The 15,805-nt window shown below is 41.9% G+C and overlaps 1 protein-coding gene and 1 long non-coding RNA gene across 3 annotated transcripts in view; one reads left to right on the forward strand and one right to left on the reverse strand.

Moving 5' to 3' along the window:
• Positions 1-15,805, reverse strand: part of LOC148386709 (uncharacterized) — a 54,883-nt gene that overhangs the window by 16,965 nt on the left and 22,113 nt on the right. The window lies entirely within an intron of this gene.
• On the forward strand, positions 1,315-2,183 carry LOC148386710 (insulin-like). The gene is made up of 3 exons (XM_088398647.1): positions 1,315-1,481; positions 1,565-1,760; positions 1,843-2,183. Exons 1-3 carry the CDS (start codon positions 1,383-1,385, stop codon positions 2,013-2,015), a joined length of 468 nt encoding a protein of 155 aa, XP_088254773.1. The 5' UTR covers positions 1,315-1,382; the 3' UTR covers positions 2,016-2,183.

The following is a 15,805-nucleotide window of genomic DNA, read 5'->3' on the forward strand; positions in this document are numbered from 1 at the left end:
CAAACCTGCCCTAATTAACTGAAAATATGTTTGGGTGTTATCAACTTGCATCAACACAAACATTAAAAAAAAAAAGAAAAAAACAACAGAATGTAATCTAATGGCTGTAATGATAGTCCAGCTGGATGGAAAGGATGCTATTGTGTATCGTAATTGGGCCAAACATTTGGGTTTATTAGTATACCATTTACATTCAAAAGTCCTAATAGCATAAACATTCAAAATTTAAATTATAATTGCGGAGTCACAATACACACAAAGCAGCTTCAATTTACTGGCTGAGTGTTGCTTTGCACTTTGCATTTTGATGCGGTCACAATTGTTCTCCTTGCACGTATTCAAACACGCTCTGACGATGTGTGACTGAATCTAATCGTTTTTGCAACATATTGGCAGCCCTGGCCATTATACATTTAACTTGCATAGTCTATTATGGAGTGAGGCGCCTTCTGGTTTTAAATTGTACTCGTCTATGGGCTATTTATACGCCGTCTTTGATTTGTAAAAGGGAAGCCGTAGAAACAACAAATCTGTATGTTATCATTTAGATTCCAAATAGCTGCTGGTGCTGTTTACCACAATAGTAGATTGAATGGCAAATGGAAAGCAAATGGAATGGATGATGTGTTTGGAAATATGAACACCTGGACAGAATACGCTCCAGAAATAAAAGTAATTCCATGGGCTGAAAATGATTACAGGAAAAAAATGAAGTATAGTTGTTATTTGCACTCCAATACGCATAATAGGACTAGTGGGAAGAAACCGCATCAACTTCCAATCTCAGCTAAAATAAGGTGACGTCTAGTGTTGGCCCAAAAGTAATCTGGGATATTGCATAGAGCAGCCATTATCGCTAGGGACGTTTTCAACAGTGTGAGGTTAAAATCGGAGTTAACTTTTCTTATGATCAATTCCGTTCTTGTCACAAGGTGTGTAGCGACCGACGGATAAAGCTACGGGAATTAGTTGACCCCCACTTGACTCTGGATCAGGACTTAGCTTGGAGTTGGGACGGTGCCTCGCTCAAGAACATCCCAACAGTCTCCAGAAAACCGGTGGCATCTCTCCACATTTCTACAATCCAAAAGCCAAGTCTTTGCAGATGAGCTCCTGATGCCCCAAATCTAAGCACTAAAAACACAATGGTATTCAGCGCTACCGACTCTGGGACTCTGGTTGAGTCATTTGTGGTTTTGTTCCAAAGCAGAAAGGTCTGAGAAGGTCATCGTTGTTTGACCAAGAGGTGATCACATCATTCGGGATCATTAAGCATGGTTTGTTTTACTAATTGATGCTGCAAAAAGCTCTTCCAGTCACTTAACAGTTGCTGACAGGCACATTTGACGCCCACGTCATCTGCGGACGCGTGTTTTCCGACGATGCCGGGGGGTATTAATGGACAGGCGATCTCCAGCCTGATGCAGTCGACATTTCAGCAGTCTATTCCGCCTTGTCCATCTTGCTTGCAAACTCTTCAGGTAAGATTTTGCACATTTGTTGATGTTGGCTTCATTTTAGGGTGAGCATGGCTTCTTTCATTGTCATACTTTTCCATGTATAGATTATTTTTCCCATCATGGCACCACTGTGGCTTCATTCCGCCTCAGTCCTGGTCTTGTTGGTCATGTCATGGCCATGCTCCAGAGCCCATTCTTCACAACATCTGTGTGGCACTAATTTGGTTGAAGCCCTTAATATGGTGTGTGGGGACAGAGGCTTTTTCACCAGTTCCAGGAGGGACATTGACTCTGTGCTACGTAAGACATTCCTGCAAACTTGCAACTTCTTGAAGTCCATTCTGGGGACTAACTCTGAAAATCACTTTATGCTATTCTCCAGGTATCATGCCACCACCAAAGACCGATGAGGCAACATCAACAGATGATATCAACGAGATCGTGGGCTATGCCTTTAAGAAAAAGATGGACATGATGATGAAGCGGGATGGCATCGTAGAACAGTGCTGTCACCAGCCGTGCAGCATGCTGGTCCTGGATAAATACTGCAACTAAACGTGCAACTTTAGCAACTCCGTGATTAGTCTCGTCTTTTCTACTTTAGCTTAGCAATGCTTTGATTTTAAACTCTGCACCTTTCTGTAATTTCTCATCAAAAGACTTGCAGGTACATGGAGTATCTGCAAAGCAATGTATTAAATATATTTTCCTAGTTTTGTGAAATGATCGTGATTCCTTTTTGTGGTTTCAGCCGGGAATATTATTTTGTTCTCTTGGGGAAGGTTAAAAGATCGGAAGGATTACAAAGCTTCAGTATCAGGGATATCTTTACGATGGCAAACTTATAAAGAGAGAGCCAGGGGTTGGATGAGAGCAATTGCCATGCAGCCTCACGCTTGTATTCTGTGCACATTCTCATTTGTAACCTCGAGCTTTCCACCAATTGTTGCATTTACAATGCACAATGAATTCTGGGTTTCAGCGGCGTACTGTGTTCCAGCGAATACACACAAAGAGCCACAGACACCCAGAGATAGTCTCTCTTAGTATTCCACTTGAGTTTCCATATTGCAATTTCCTGTGTGAGTCTTATCTGGAGCGAGCTTGGGCTTCACACAGCTCCCCGTGGCCACCTGCTGCCTCTGCTGCTCTATCTCTGCTACCATTTTTTCTTTCTTTCATTTGTCCCATTTTCACAGCCAAAAGCTCCCTCCCGAGTCATGCCAAGAATCAACAGAGGTTTAACATCTGCCTCATCATCACTCACCAGTTCATATTCATTTATGCCTTGTCATTCCGCTCTCAACCATCCATCTACTGTGTTGTTTGTCATAAAACGCGTTAAAGTAGTTTCTAGGAAAAAAAAATAATAATACAATTGTTAGGTATCGATTGGACGTACACTGTCTGACTCCCAAGATGTCATTCTCTTCATGTCACATTGCAGAGAGAAAGATGGAGCTGAAGCTTCAGCTCCAGAATATGAATTTTCTATCTGCAATGCAGCCTTAGATGGAAACGCTGCTCATCTTGGTGCAGAAAGCCACGTTAATCTTTTTTTTTTTCCCCCGTATATCTTAAACATCTGCAGCAATAGACATTATTTCACAGTACATGACTTTCGCTATTGTAAAAGACGTGATTGAAATGTACAGGTGTAATCACGATGGAAAGACAAGCCCTGTATTATTAATGGCATTTCATAATGCTTTATGACTTCATTTTCTCTTGACTGTTATACAGAGGTGGCACAACAGTTCAATGGTTAGCATCAAAATGAATTATCACCTGTCATGCCACGCCACCATCTGACAAACAGAGATAGATTACCCCCATGGCTCCTGACCTTCACTCTCTCTTTGTGTTAGACACTAAAGCCAAGCTAGATAAGAGTTCATTTAAAAAATGCTGGTATCAGGTTTTTGGGCTCGAAATGATGCAATACTGTTATGAAATGTCTCAAATTTCCTTTGAGGGAAGAAAAACCGAGAAAGTCAATTTTCTCACTCTGGTTTAGTAGGATGAATAAATACATCTTTAAAGTGTCATTTTAAATTTTTTTTCCCAACATCATCAATTCAAATAGTACAAAAAACTAATTAAGGTATAAAATGGCAAGTAAAGCCTGTTCATTTTGTTTTTAAAAGGCTCAGCGCAAACCAAATGCAGAGCTCAAATTCACTTACATCCACAGGTCTATTAATAATCCTTTAGAATAGGAAAATGAAACGGGACATGGAATAAGAGCTCCTCCACGAGGCTTATATCCTAAAGAGAGAGTGGGAGGCCTCCAGAGCAGCCAAAACAACCCACGTATGCTCACACACACACTAATAAAGACACACACCACCGACCTGGCAGAAATCATGCTCATGTGATGTGCTTGGGCGCTTTGCTGTTGCCAGAAAACACAAAAACAGCAAAGTCGACCCAGAAATGCAGAATGATCACGCTGAGGCCGTGTCAAAACACACATTGTTGTTGGATAAAAACTTTTACAAGGCTGATTTGATGACATAAACAAGAATAAAACATTGGCACTATTCTGATAATGTGTCAAAGCAGACGTGCTGGCTTCAGAAGAGACTTCCTAGCCAAAGGCATGCCTTCACCAGGCGTCTGTTTATTCCACGTACGCCAAGCCTGTGGCTAAACTGCACCCGGATGTGTCACGTTCCGTGACGAGCCCGCAATACACATCGGGCTCGCAATCACGACCGCTGCTGTACGGCGCCGACACGGTCAAAGTCATCCTCTTCCCGGAGAGACACTCGTGTCACGTATGTGTCTGTTTTATAAATGCCACGGGCCTACATGTGCCCTTTCGTATCTTTATCTGTGGAGATTAAATAAACATGCTGAGCCACGTGAGCACTTTGTGGGGGAATCGCAGTATCGCCGCTGAAAAATTCTGTGGTCATGTTTGCTAAAAGCTCTCAACACAACATCTTTTCATGAGTTGACAAGTTGATTTTTTTTATTTTCAAACAATTACTGCTGCAGGCCAAATATTTTTAGCTTTATTATCAGTGGTGAAAAGAACGCGCATTTCTCACAAAAACGACAGAAGGTTATCTTGTTCATAGCTCAGTGGGGTGTAAAAGTGCTGAAAATTAAACTGTAATTAGCATCCATTTGGGAGTGTGTTTCCCGTAAGGTCATAGAGCGAGAAACCTATGAAAAATGTCCCTTCGGGACTCAAACCTAATTAAAACTCACTGTTATCCCGCAGCTAAAGCGCTAAAAGTTATCAGCACGATTAATAGCCTACCCCTAATATGCTCTGTTTACCAATAGATGAAAAGATGAAGTACAGTATCGAAAAGCTTTTTGATGACAAACTCTTTCTGCATTACATATATTTGGCCGTGATCACTCCCACAACGGCGCAAACGCCCATTTCAAACTATCTACCCTTTAGCATGCTTACAAAATGTCCACTAATGATTTAAATCACGTATTTTACCCTCTTGGTTTCACAGACGTCAATTTAAATGGCACAGGGGATATTGGAGTCGCGGCAGGTTGTCAATCATGCAAACAAATGTGGATTAGGGTCTGTGGTCCGGGGAAAGAATATTTATTGATGGCCGCTCGTTGGATACACCGGACAAGCTGTATGTCTCAAGCAGTATTAGTGAGTAAGTGTGCCATTATGTTTGTTGTGTAGACGCTTGGACGCCTTTACAGGGAATCGATTTGTAATTTTTCTGTCAAGACGAATGAACCGGTGAATTAGCTCGAGTTAATACGGAGAAACTATTCTCACTATGAAGTGAAGAAGAAGATGCTGCTGTCTCAGTGGTAATCTTTCACACGTTCCTGTCTGGCAGAGTGGCAGCAAGGGGACTCGCGTGTTCGTACTGTACACAGGTTGTCCATCAGCAAACACATTCTCGCCACAGCAGCTTGCTGGTAATGACTTTCTCCAGAGGAAGATGTGACATCTTAGGGGTAAGTCATGCGGGCCTTTTAGATCGCTAAAACGTGACCTCTAACTGACCTTTTTGGCAGAAAGCTTTCACTCAGCTGTAATGGCAGAAGCACATTTTACCTGGGGTGCAAGATGGCCTCCGATATACTGTAAACATAAGCGTGACAACCTTTTGAGCATGGTGATGATGTACATTCACACATCCTCAACACAAGAAGCAGCTCAGCTTACACACACCTTGGAGAAAGGAATGCACATAGATGAAGAAACAACTTTTTGAAGTCAAAGGAAAAAAATGTCAATCAATGACAACACAGACACTTCAGGAAAAAAAAAAAATCTCAGATGTGTCTGTCCTCTCATACGTGAAGGATGCCAGATTGGAGCTTTTTTTTTTTCCCCACTGAGAATAACCAAAAGGGAAGCTGTCATAAACAGACTGAGGTGGTTGATAAGAAGAAGACAACAGGAAAAGATCAAACAAAGAAAACCTGATGCACATCTGATAAAAATCCACTGGCCTTCAACAAGGCAAACAGTAATAAGTATGTAGGAGCACTTTTGCTTTTTCTTTGACTAGAATTCAAATGCATGAGTTTTCTTTTTGACATTTCCATCCTGCGCTATATATGTGATCCGGAATGAAAATGTTTTGCATCCTCAGAGTTCACGTTCTGTGCAAGGCATAATACAAGTAATGGAGCTGGACCAAAAGGCATGCAATCTCAAAGGGAAAAGTCATTCTTTCTATTCGGCCTTAAACATACACACATGCACACGAAAATAAATACCGCACGAGGATGATATGCGGAAAGGGAGCCACAATAGAGCCAAGCTATTACAGCCAAGGCAGGTATTGTGATTATGGAGTCTATTATAGCAGCATAGCGTACTCCTCCTTATGAATGATTCCAACGGGACGCTTAATTTTCTGACCAGCATAGTTCAACTGGCAGGGTTGTGACTGCTCGCCAAAATTAAATTCCATAATGCAGTTAAAAGTTGAAAACAAATTTTTAATATCTGATTAAATAAAATGGACTAGCTATGTCTGAGCACTCGAATGTTCCACGACATCACCATCTTTAAATCAATATATTTATCATCTTATACAGTGAAGATTATTCATTTGTTTTTCAAATGCGACTACATTATCATCATATTTACATTTTCAGTTTTCTTTATCTTGCTTACCATATAAGTTCTAAATCAGATTTTTTTTTTCCCTCTCCCTGCATTTAAATTAGATTTCAAGCTAATTTAATCCCTCCTCATTGCTGCTCTTTGTTGCTTGTTATACATTATTAATATGATTGTTTATGGGTGATCGCTGTTGCTGTGGAAATTTAATGGCACTCACGGAAACAAAGTGGATAGCTATCTATGTCTATACATCTATACATCGACTATCTACAGTCCATCTATACGTATATGTCTATCAATCTTCGTATCTATGTTTATAAGGCTAATATTTGCAAACACATTTTAAGAATCATATTCAAAAGAATTTCATCGACTCACTTTTTTTGTCTACCAATAAAAAGTGACTTACTGTTAACTCATAACACATACCTGCTGGGACATAATTACGGACGCACACATTACCCCAAAGCGGGCAGCGACTACTTAACAACATGCAATAAATCTCCACACTTAAATTCTTTTGAGAGTGTTAAGTTCATCAATGCAGCTCAAATGGGCTCAGCAGTTAATGCTGTGTGATGGTGTCAATGATCTGAAGCAAGTACATTTACTAACTTTTTTTAAATATATAAATAAAGTGGAAAAACACATTTATTTTATTGTGTGGAGGAAGAACACTGCAAATTTGACCATACAGTTATTTTTAGGATATTTTTTTCTTTCTAGAATAATTAAATGTGATTTCCTAGTGACTGCATTGTTTGCTAATGAGGTAAAGACACATTATAAATTCATTTTAACACGGCTAAGGAATGGTTCACTTTTATTCACCTCCATATGGTGTAGCAGTTGGCCACGAGTGGTTGACCACAGGTTCAAGTCGCCGCAGCTCAAACTCCCCCGAACAAGACATATGGCCTCACGAGACTGACTGGGCTCAAATGGCACAACCTGGCTCACCACGTAACACACATGCACACGCCGGTTAGCACACAGTCAGCGACACGTGCTGTTAGGTGGAAATTGGAGAAAAGATGTTTCATGCAGTTCTTGTCACTTTTCCATTTTGTACACGTCAGGTGGTAGGAACACAACAACAGACTGTGAAATTGGTGTGAAAAACTCTATGATGGTAAAATAACGTCGAAGACATGCTTGGGGGGTGACATTAAGGAATTCTTTTCCTGACAGATCAATTCACTTCAGGACACATTAAATGTACTGAATGGCGGTAGAGTGTAACCACACACTTTTACTTATTTTGACATTTTAGCACTATTTTTTGGGATAAATAGTATTTTGTTAATAATCAGTTAGGCACACAGCACTTCTTCAAAACAAAAGCAACTGAAGGAAAGATTGACATCATTGCGCAATGTGTCCAAGGTGATCCTTTGTCTCTCATCCCAGCACATTTGGTGATGTTCCGACATACTTTCCTGAGCTCATGCCGCGCCGTTTGATTAGGAGCATGTCCGTGCTGATTGCGATAATGAAGAGATCTGACCCACCAGCGCCCATTCCTCCAACAAACAAGCTCGGAGTGTACAGTTACTTTGAGCGGAGGCATGTGAACAAGGCTGCACGAGAGGCAATTATCTGTCTAACAAGCACTGTCTGTGAGCCACCGCTGAGGCCTCCAGTTCACTCAATTAGGCTAAATTATATATAATGCAATACCTAATTAACACCTTAGCAGGATCAATATAACCAATCCATTATCTATGGGAACAGCTCTTAACCTTTCAGTTTAAAGGTCACGTGGGCACTGTTACTTCTCACTTGGGAGTGTGCTCAATTTAGCTCGTAACTTTGACAACATATGATTAGAAACTAAGACTTATTTTGTGATAGAAGAAGAACACAGAAGCTTTCGGCACATCTCTTTTTGTGGTCCTACCCTTAAATTTTACAACAAATTGGGAAACATCTCACTTCTCATGAATGTGCATTTTTAGAGGGCAGAGGTGGTATTGAGATTGAGTCCAAGTTTCTGACACGACCGAAAATCCTGTAAACGGCCCATCGCCTTTCATTTCCCCTGTTAACGACGTGATTAATGATACCCGGCCAGACTTGAAATCTGTCTCCATTCAAAAGTCAGCTGGCCAATTCAGAATCTTGTTTGAAAGTTGCCTAATTCACAATGTCTCCAGCTTTTTAGTCCGTCTGGAAGAATCATTGTGGCAACTCAAGCTCCACGTGCTCCTACAATACTGCGCCGACACAATCACGGCGTTACCACAAACGTCCGCGAGCAACACATCCCCGCATCGGCCGAATGTTTACACTTGCATACACACACACAAGCGTCCCCACCTCCAACAGCTGCGGCGGCAGGAGGTTAGCACTGTGATGAATTAGGAACATCTGCAGACTGCAAATTAATGAGAGAAATCATCTGTAAAGAATTCAGCGTGGCACATATTCATCTGCTCGCTCGTGCATCGAGGATGGGGCGAAACATAACGTGCAATAAGCCAACCGTCGCCTCAGTCCCTGGGAACGCGCTTTTATCATTCCAATGCCTCGTAATGGTTTTATGATTAAACGTATTTCTCTCAGAGCTGTATAAACTAACCACGCAATTTATTGAGGTTCTTACGCTTTAAAAATTCATGGACATAGACAACAACGGGGAATCATCCACTTCTTTCGTTGTACAGTGGACCCTCAGAAGCTACACAGTGTGGACCATGATGCTCTTTGGACAATGAGCCAACTTTAATGGCCCTCAGAGTGCTGCTGTTTTGGTTAGCAACATGTTTCAAATGGGTTCTGTGTGTGATAATTAGTCATACGCCGGAATTTAGATTGCAGGAGGTATTTTTTTTTTATCTTAAGTGAATGTCAAGTCAATGTGTACTGCACCAAAATAAATTGAACCGTACTGCTTTGGGGAAATTGAGCTTTTAAATCACCTTATTGATAATGAAATACAAATTGTCCTGGGTAAGCATAGTAAAACGGAGATTAATAAGTGTATAATGTGTTCCACCACTTCAGCTTTAAACAGAAACAACACTTTTACTCCTACCGAAAATATTAACACCCCCACCAAAAAAAACCAACAACATATTGCTGCTTTGTGATAACAATTCAAGCTTTTGTCTGTGTGCCTGACCTCGGTTCCACCTTTCTAGCAGGCCAATAACACCGGCAGGAAATTGAAGATTTGGTTCATCTGGGCTTTGTGCTTTGAAGCTCTGGGGAACATGTGCCAAAGCTGTAGCAAATATGGGTCATTCCCAAATGAAAGGAGACCACATTAGTTTTACACATAACTAATAAACTAGTCATGATAAATACAGCACAGTGGTATGTTGCATAGAGTACAACTATGATCTGTCCAGTTTTATTGATGCTGGACTTGATCGGATGGCACACAATTCCCCTCCTGGCTATCCCAGATGAAATGAGCAATGGCGTAAAACCAGTGGCTGGTTCTACAAAGAGCAGGCCAATAGCAAGAGGCCAGCCCGTTAGCAGTCTGACATTGTCTGTCGGACAATGCAAAATGGAAAAGAATGATCACACGGGTGTCATAAATACCAATAATGTTTTCATGGATGTAACAGAAGGCAATGTTGTACTGTATTTATAACTAGCATCCGTGGCCGCCTGTGCAGACACAATTATATCTGCAGGCTCATGCGGAACAACAGGAGGTCATGATGCAAATGTCATCAATGGATCATCTCAATGTTCCCACATGAGCCCTGCCTGGCTTAAATATGAGCCCGCTTCTAAAGCAGGGTCATAAAAATAGCTACACGTTGCTGTCCTATTATCAGCCCCTAAGTCCACTATACAATGATGATCCGAAGTTGATTAACCAACAAAATCGTGTTTTATAATGCCATTGGCCACCATAAAGGTCTTTTACAACAATGCAGAATTTCCTCTTAAATGTATGACATCATTGACATAGTACACCTGGTGTTGGGTATAGTCAATCTGTCCCAAGATGCTGTACATTTCCTACGATTTTCTCAAGCTGAATCTCATTTTACAAGAAGTTCCACAAAATATGTCATCTTGATTTAAACCGGCTCCTTTTCAGTCTAATGAAAACTGCTTTTACATCTTGTCCTTGTGCGGGGTGCTAATGAGAATCACGGCTGAAAGAGGGAGAGGGGGGGTTCAACTTTTGTCCTTCAAGTGGTGAGACAAAAACATTCAAATTAATTTGCATAAAAGTGCGTGTAAGAAGGCGTTCAGCCCCCGCGTCTTGCTGACCTTTATTACATTCCTTCCACCATCACTCACTGTCAACTCGCTTCATTGTTTGGAGAACTTTGCAGTGGCTTGCCATGAGCTGCTTACTTTTGGTTTGTTTTTTTGGAAGAACTGCTTGAGTCATCATTTGATGACATTTAAAAATCCTTGCGGGCAAAGGAGTAATTTTAATTGACTGTTTACAAATGTTAATACAGCCAAAAGCTACCAAACCAAAGAGCTCAAAACCATCCTAAAAGCTTTGCACTGGCTCAGTCAGTAGAACAGATTTTGAATCAATGGAATATGAAGCTAGTAGGGCTTTAAAGGTCAGCCGACTTGGATCAATTAGTGGAAGCCAGAGTTCAAAGCAAACATGGTGAAGCAGCATTTAGCCGCTATGCCGCATACAAATTGAATCAACAACAGACGCTAAGCTCCTCCCCCACACACAAGATGTTTCTAATCCATAACCGGATGTTCCAAAAAATTCTGTATCTTGTGGTATCAACATGATCGGAATACATAAGCAAGCTGTCATGTCGCGGCGTTACGCAAGCGTACACGTGCATGTCTGGGAGGGCCGTGCATGACACTGTCACGGCAGACTGCTGCTCCTGGTGGCAGCTGTCTCCTTGCGTCTTCCCAGTTTGCGCTAGCACTTCATCATTGTTTTGCTGCAGCGCTCAAGACACGTTGAGCCAACCTCGGGTTACAGCCTAGAGGAAAGGTACCCTAGAGAAACGAATTCTTAATCACACGCCCAACCTGGAAGATGTGAGCATATGCGCGAGTGTTACAAATGTGTATTTTCAGTCTTTGGTGGTATTTTGGGACAGCTCACAGATCAAAGCGGGATGAGGAGGAATAGAAAGCCATCCAGTTCTATGTCTTTATGATCTTACCCGAGGGCATGCTAGAGTGAATACATCACGATAGACTGAATGCATCCTTCTGTTATTTGGAGCAGGCTCTACTCCTCTTTTGGGTAAACAGACTGCACATTTCTAATATTAAGCCAATATATGGTTGAATTTATTTTTTCTAATAATGGAAGCAGAAATAGGTGGCATGGTGGAAAAGTGGTTCGCCTCAAAGCAAAGCATTGTATTTTTTTTTCTCAATTTTATACAAAGTTAAGTTCAGATCATTTCAAAGTAAAACAGTGTCACGTTCGCAGGAGCGAGTGGAGCCTAAGGGAGGGGAAGAAGTGGAGCCTGGCACACAAGGCCATCCATCACAGTGAGAAAAGGCTGTGAACCGTTATAGCCTGCAGCATGTCAATGTTCTCTTTCTGACTGGATATGTCACTCTGCTTCCGGATGCCAGCGCGTGATGATGCCTGTTTCATCACACGTAACAGATGTTTTTGATGGAAGAATATCTACCCGACCTTCTATTTTGGAGGTGTTGAACAATCGCTCCTGACAGTTTCATTCCACTTTCACGAGCAGGGGTGAAAAAAAAAGCCAGCGAACACGGTTAAGTCAAACACAAAAATTGCTCGAGCCAAAACTTTCTGCCTTAGAATTATAATTAATAATTTTAAAACCGCAATTGTGGCACCTGGAATGGAGTGTGACTGTTTCCGTCATGCAATGCAGGTTCCCCCATTTATGTGTCAAGAAAACATAAGCAAGCTTCTTTCATGCTCTTTTCAAAAGCAAACATTTCCCAACTTGTTTTTTTTTCCGCCTGTTATGTTGTTCTGCACAAACAGCTACTACACAGAAATGGAGAAACAACATTTTTCTGCCTTCAGCGAGTGAATAGAGTAGAATACAATAAGCCTTTATTAGTCCCACAATGGGGAAATTTTGTCTTCATAGCAGCTAAGTGGACAATTTCAGCATGCAGTAATAATCATCATTGCTGTATGTAAAAGTTTTGTTCCGCGTCTGTGCAATATAAACACTGCGGCAATTTTCACTTTTTAGCCATATGATGACATTGCTTTAATAATCAAATGACACGGGGACCATATGCTGACTAGCTGAAATGTCCCGCCAACTAATAGAACACAGTGAGCCCTCTTCATCTTTTTTACATTGCTCTTCATCAAGGGGGAACCCCCGGGACCAAGGTTATATGGCGGAACGGTAAATGGAGCGTGAAGCAAATCAATTTATTTCCTCTCCTCAACACAATTAATTGAAAGTCATGTAAATCTGTCATCACATTTTCAAGTTGATAAAAAATGGTCAGATTTGGGAGCACTGTGAAAACTTACACAATCAAAATGTCAATGTTTCTTTAGTCATGTCCGCAAATTTTTCTTGATTGTATACATGTACAAAAACATTCTAATAAATCTAAATTTAGGTGTCTGGGGTAGGAAGACATTAGGCAAACGTCAGGCTTAAATGGAGGTTGCGACCCACGCAACGTTTGTTGTTTCAGGCTCGGCCACAATCACTCGACACATTAGCATGTCGGCGCCGTCGCTGATCGATCATCTGCCTGTTCTCGACGTGTGCTTGCATTTGTTTGTTCGTGGATTCAAATCAAGTACGATTTATTTGTCTTACAAGTGCAGTCGACACATCGGAGCAACCCGACTTAATCAGGGTGGGACAGAGGCGCTGGAAAAGCAGATCGATGCTTCATCACGATTGGAGGGGGTGCAGACTTGAATTATTGCTGGATTTGCTCAATGAGCATGCTCATTGTCAAGGAGTTACATTTGCTACTTCATGTTGTGCTTGGTTATCAGGTATGCTTGGATCCATCAAAGTGCAATTTGTGATGCACGGGAGTATTTGGCTTTCTTCAAGGAGAAGCAATTGAGAGCTTTGCCAGCAGGCCAAACGTAAGAAACAACATAGGTAATCTCCAAGTCCACACTAATGAGGACAAAAGTTTTGAGCAAATTGCAGTTTTTAAGAAGTGGCGTGAGGGGAGTTGAGGTGAACATTGGCAGGCTGCTCTCAAACGTTTGCCGTATGTTGCTGACATTTGAGTGCAGCTTAAAGTGTCAAAAGCACTCAAGAATACAAAGTAGTCGGCACTTGAGGTGCTTGTCAAGTCACGTTAAAGGACGCCGACGCAAAGCCAGGCTGCCGAAACGGAAAACATGATCGAACTCAGCATCCTACAGTATTTCCTGCGGGGAAATGACTTCATCAAACTCCCAAACTGAAAGACAGGATCGTACACGAATGAAATAGTAGTGGTTAGCACACGTGCCTCACAGTTCTGAGGCTCGGGGGTTTGAATCTCAGCTCGGGGAAGTTTGTTTGTGAGAGTAACCTACCACTAAAACACAGAATAATAATGAAATTTTCTAAAAATGATAACAACCAGCAGAGCTCTCAGGAGCACTCACGCAATTCCGCTTGGCAGTTTGTTGTGTAACTTGCATGCATAGCATTTTCTCCAAAGCTGCTCGCCTCATTTGTGTCGGACTGCTAATTAGTCAAGCGGGTGGGAAGCCATTAAGGGACATACGCTCGCTTTTCGATAGAAATTAAAAATGCAACTTTTACTACTTTATGGATGACGTAAGATATAGTCAGTGCATCCTGCAGATGTTTCCTTCACAAATAATAAGCTGCCGGCAGAAAAGCAGATAAGATAAGCTCACACTTTTGTTGGCTGGATGTTAGACCACCGACAGAAGCAACAATGGTGGCTCTTGTTTTCATTTCATAACGTGAGCTCATTAGCATAAACAAAACTCAAGTTAATACGTCCTACTACTCTTTTGAAATTGCAACATTTACAAATAGCGGATGAGGACCAGCCATGAAAGTAACTTGATATTTGAGAAAGTGATAATGTCCCTCCCCCCCCACACACCCTTCATCAGGGATCAGATATTAGAGAGGTGGAAATGTAGCTGGAGGGGAATTTAATTTTCCAGAGATTGTTCTCCAACTATCTTCTAACTCGCTTTGGGAGGTTTCGGATGACGTGCGGCGGGGAATGAAGCCTCGGAATTAAATTTCGCCAGAACTTGTCATTTCCGGGAAGGGCTGTTGAATGCTGGGCTAGTCAGAGTTGTGCTTTTAATTAATGGCTTCATCTCAACACTCAGCATCAATCATTGTCACGCGTCTTGACGTGGATATCATTCAACGTGGAACAATTTGCCTCGGCAGCCCTATAACTGCAATTGAGACCGGGCCCTCAGAAGGAAAATAAACATCGTTGACCTTCGTTTGGAGTTTCCTCTGCCATCTCGTGTCAGATGTCTGAGAGAAGTCGAGTATTTGCGTTCGAACATCCCGAATCTTCGATTTTTGGATCCACCTAGGAGGACGAACACCTCGGGTTAAGCGCGGCAGTCCGGTTGAAGCAAAAAAGACATTTGCAGTGGCTGGGTGAGAAGAAATCAGGATTGAGCTGTTGGTCCTCCCTTTTACATAAGAAGCAAGAGGCAGAGGCTGCGCTTGTGCTTGTCTAAAATGGGTCACATACACAGCACTGCATTTGTACCAAGTGACAGCCCTATTAATCATGAACGGGGCGCCGTTGGTGCCCATTGGCTTTGTTCAGCAGGTGATTTGTTCCTTTGGACGCCATGAGGAGGGACGTCGACATGCCCCCCATGCGTTCCCTCTCCTCTCGTACCTTGGTCCCCACATGCTGAAACGGGTTCTGCTCTCCTTACTTTTAATGTTCTGTTGCTTGACTTTCTTTCCATGTTCTCCTCTTCCTGCCCTTGGAACATTTCCATTTGCAAAGGTGGCACTCACTTTGCGATCCAAAGACTCCCTCACCCCCTCTTAAATCGTTTACCTTAAATCAAATGTCTCACTCGCAGGAGATGTCAGGTTGTCAAATAGCCTGTCTATAAACGGAAGAAGGTAGAAAACTCATCACGAAACTCATTGCTGAGTCCAGCATTCGCTCTACATCAGCTTAGCGTGGATGGAGTTATTTAACTGCCAAAAGCGTTGAGATCTCAAGAATGGTTCATTAACGTCACACACTTGATAAGCGGCCCCCGCCAAGATATGTTTTCCATGCAGTCACTGAAGGCAACTTTCAACAAAACTGTTCAGTGTCTTAAAGTGTCAAGAACACATATTTCCACTTTTATTGAAAT

This window comes from Syngnathus floridae, chromosome 15 (genome assembly GCF_059516105.1).
Source record: "Syngnathus floridae isolate MCC-2025c chromosome 15, RoL_Sflo_1.0, whole genome shotgun sequence".
Classification (NCBI taxonomy): Eukaryota; Metazoa; Chordata; class Actinopteri; order Syngnathiformes; family Syngnathidae; genus Syngnathus; species Syngnathus floridae.

What these genes read in the sequence shown, in the direction of transcription:
- LOC148386710 (XM_088398647.1), top strand. Translation starts at nt 1,383, where the DNA reads ATGCCGGGGGGTATTAATGGACAGGCGATCTCCAGCCTGATGCAGTCG. An exon ending in CTTGCTTGCAAACTCTTCAG is followed by an intron (nt 1,482 to 1,564) that starts GTAAGATTTTGC and finishes TTCCATGTATAG; the next exon opens with ATTATTTTTCCCATCATGGC. An exon ending in GGACATTGACTCTGTGCTAC is followed by an intron (nt 1,761 to 1,842) that starts GTAAGACATTCC and finishes GCTATTCTCCAG; the next exon opens with GTATCATGCCACCACCAAAG.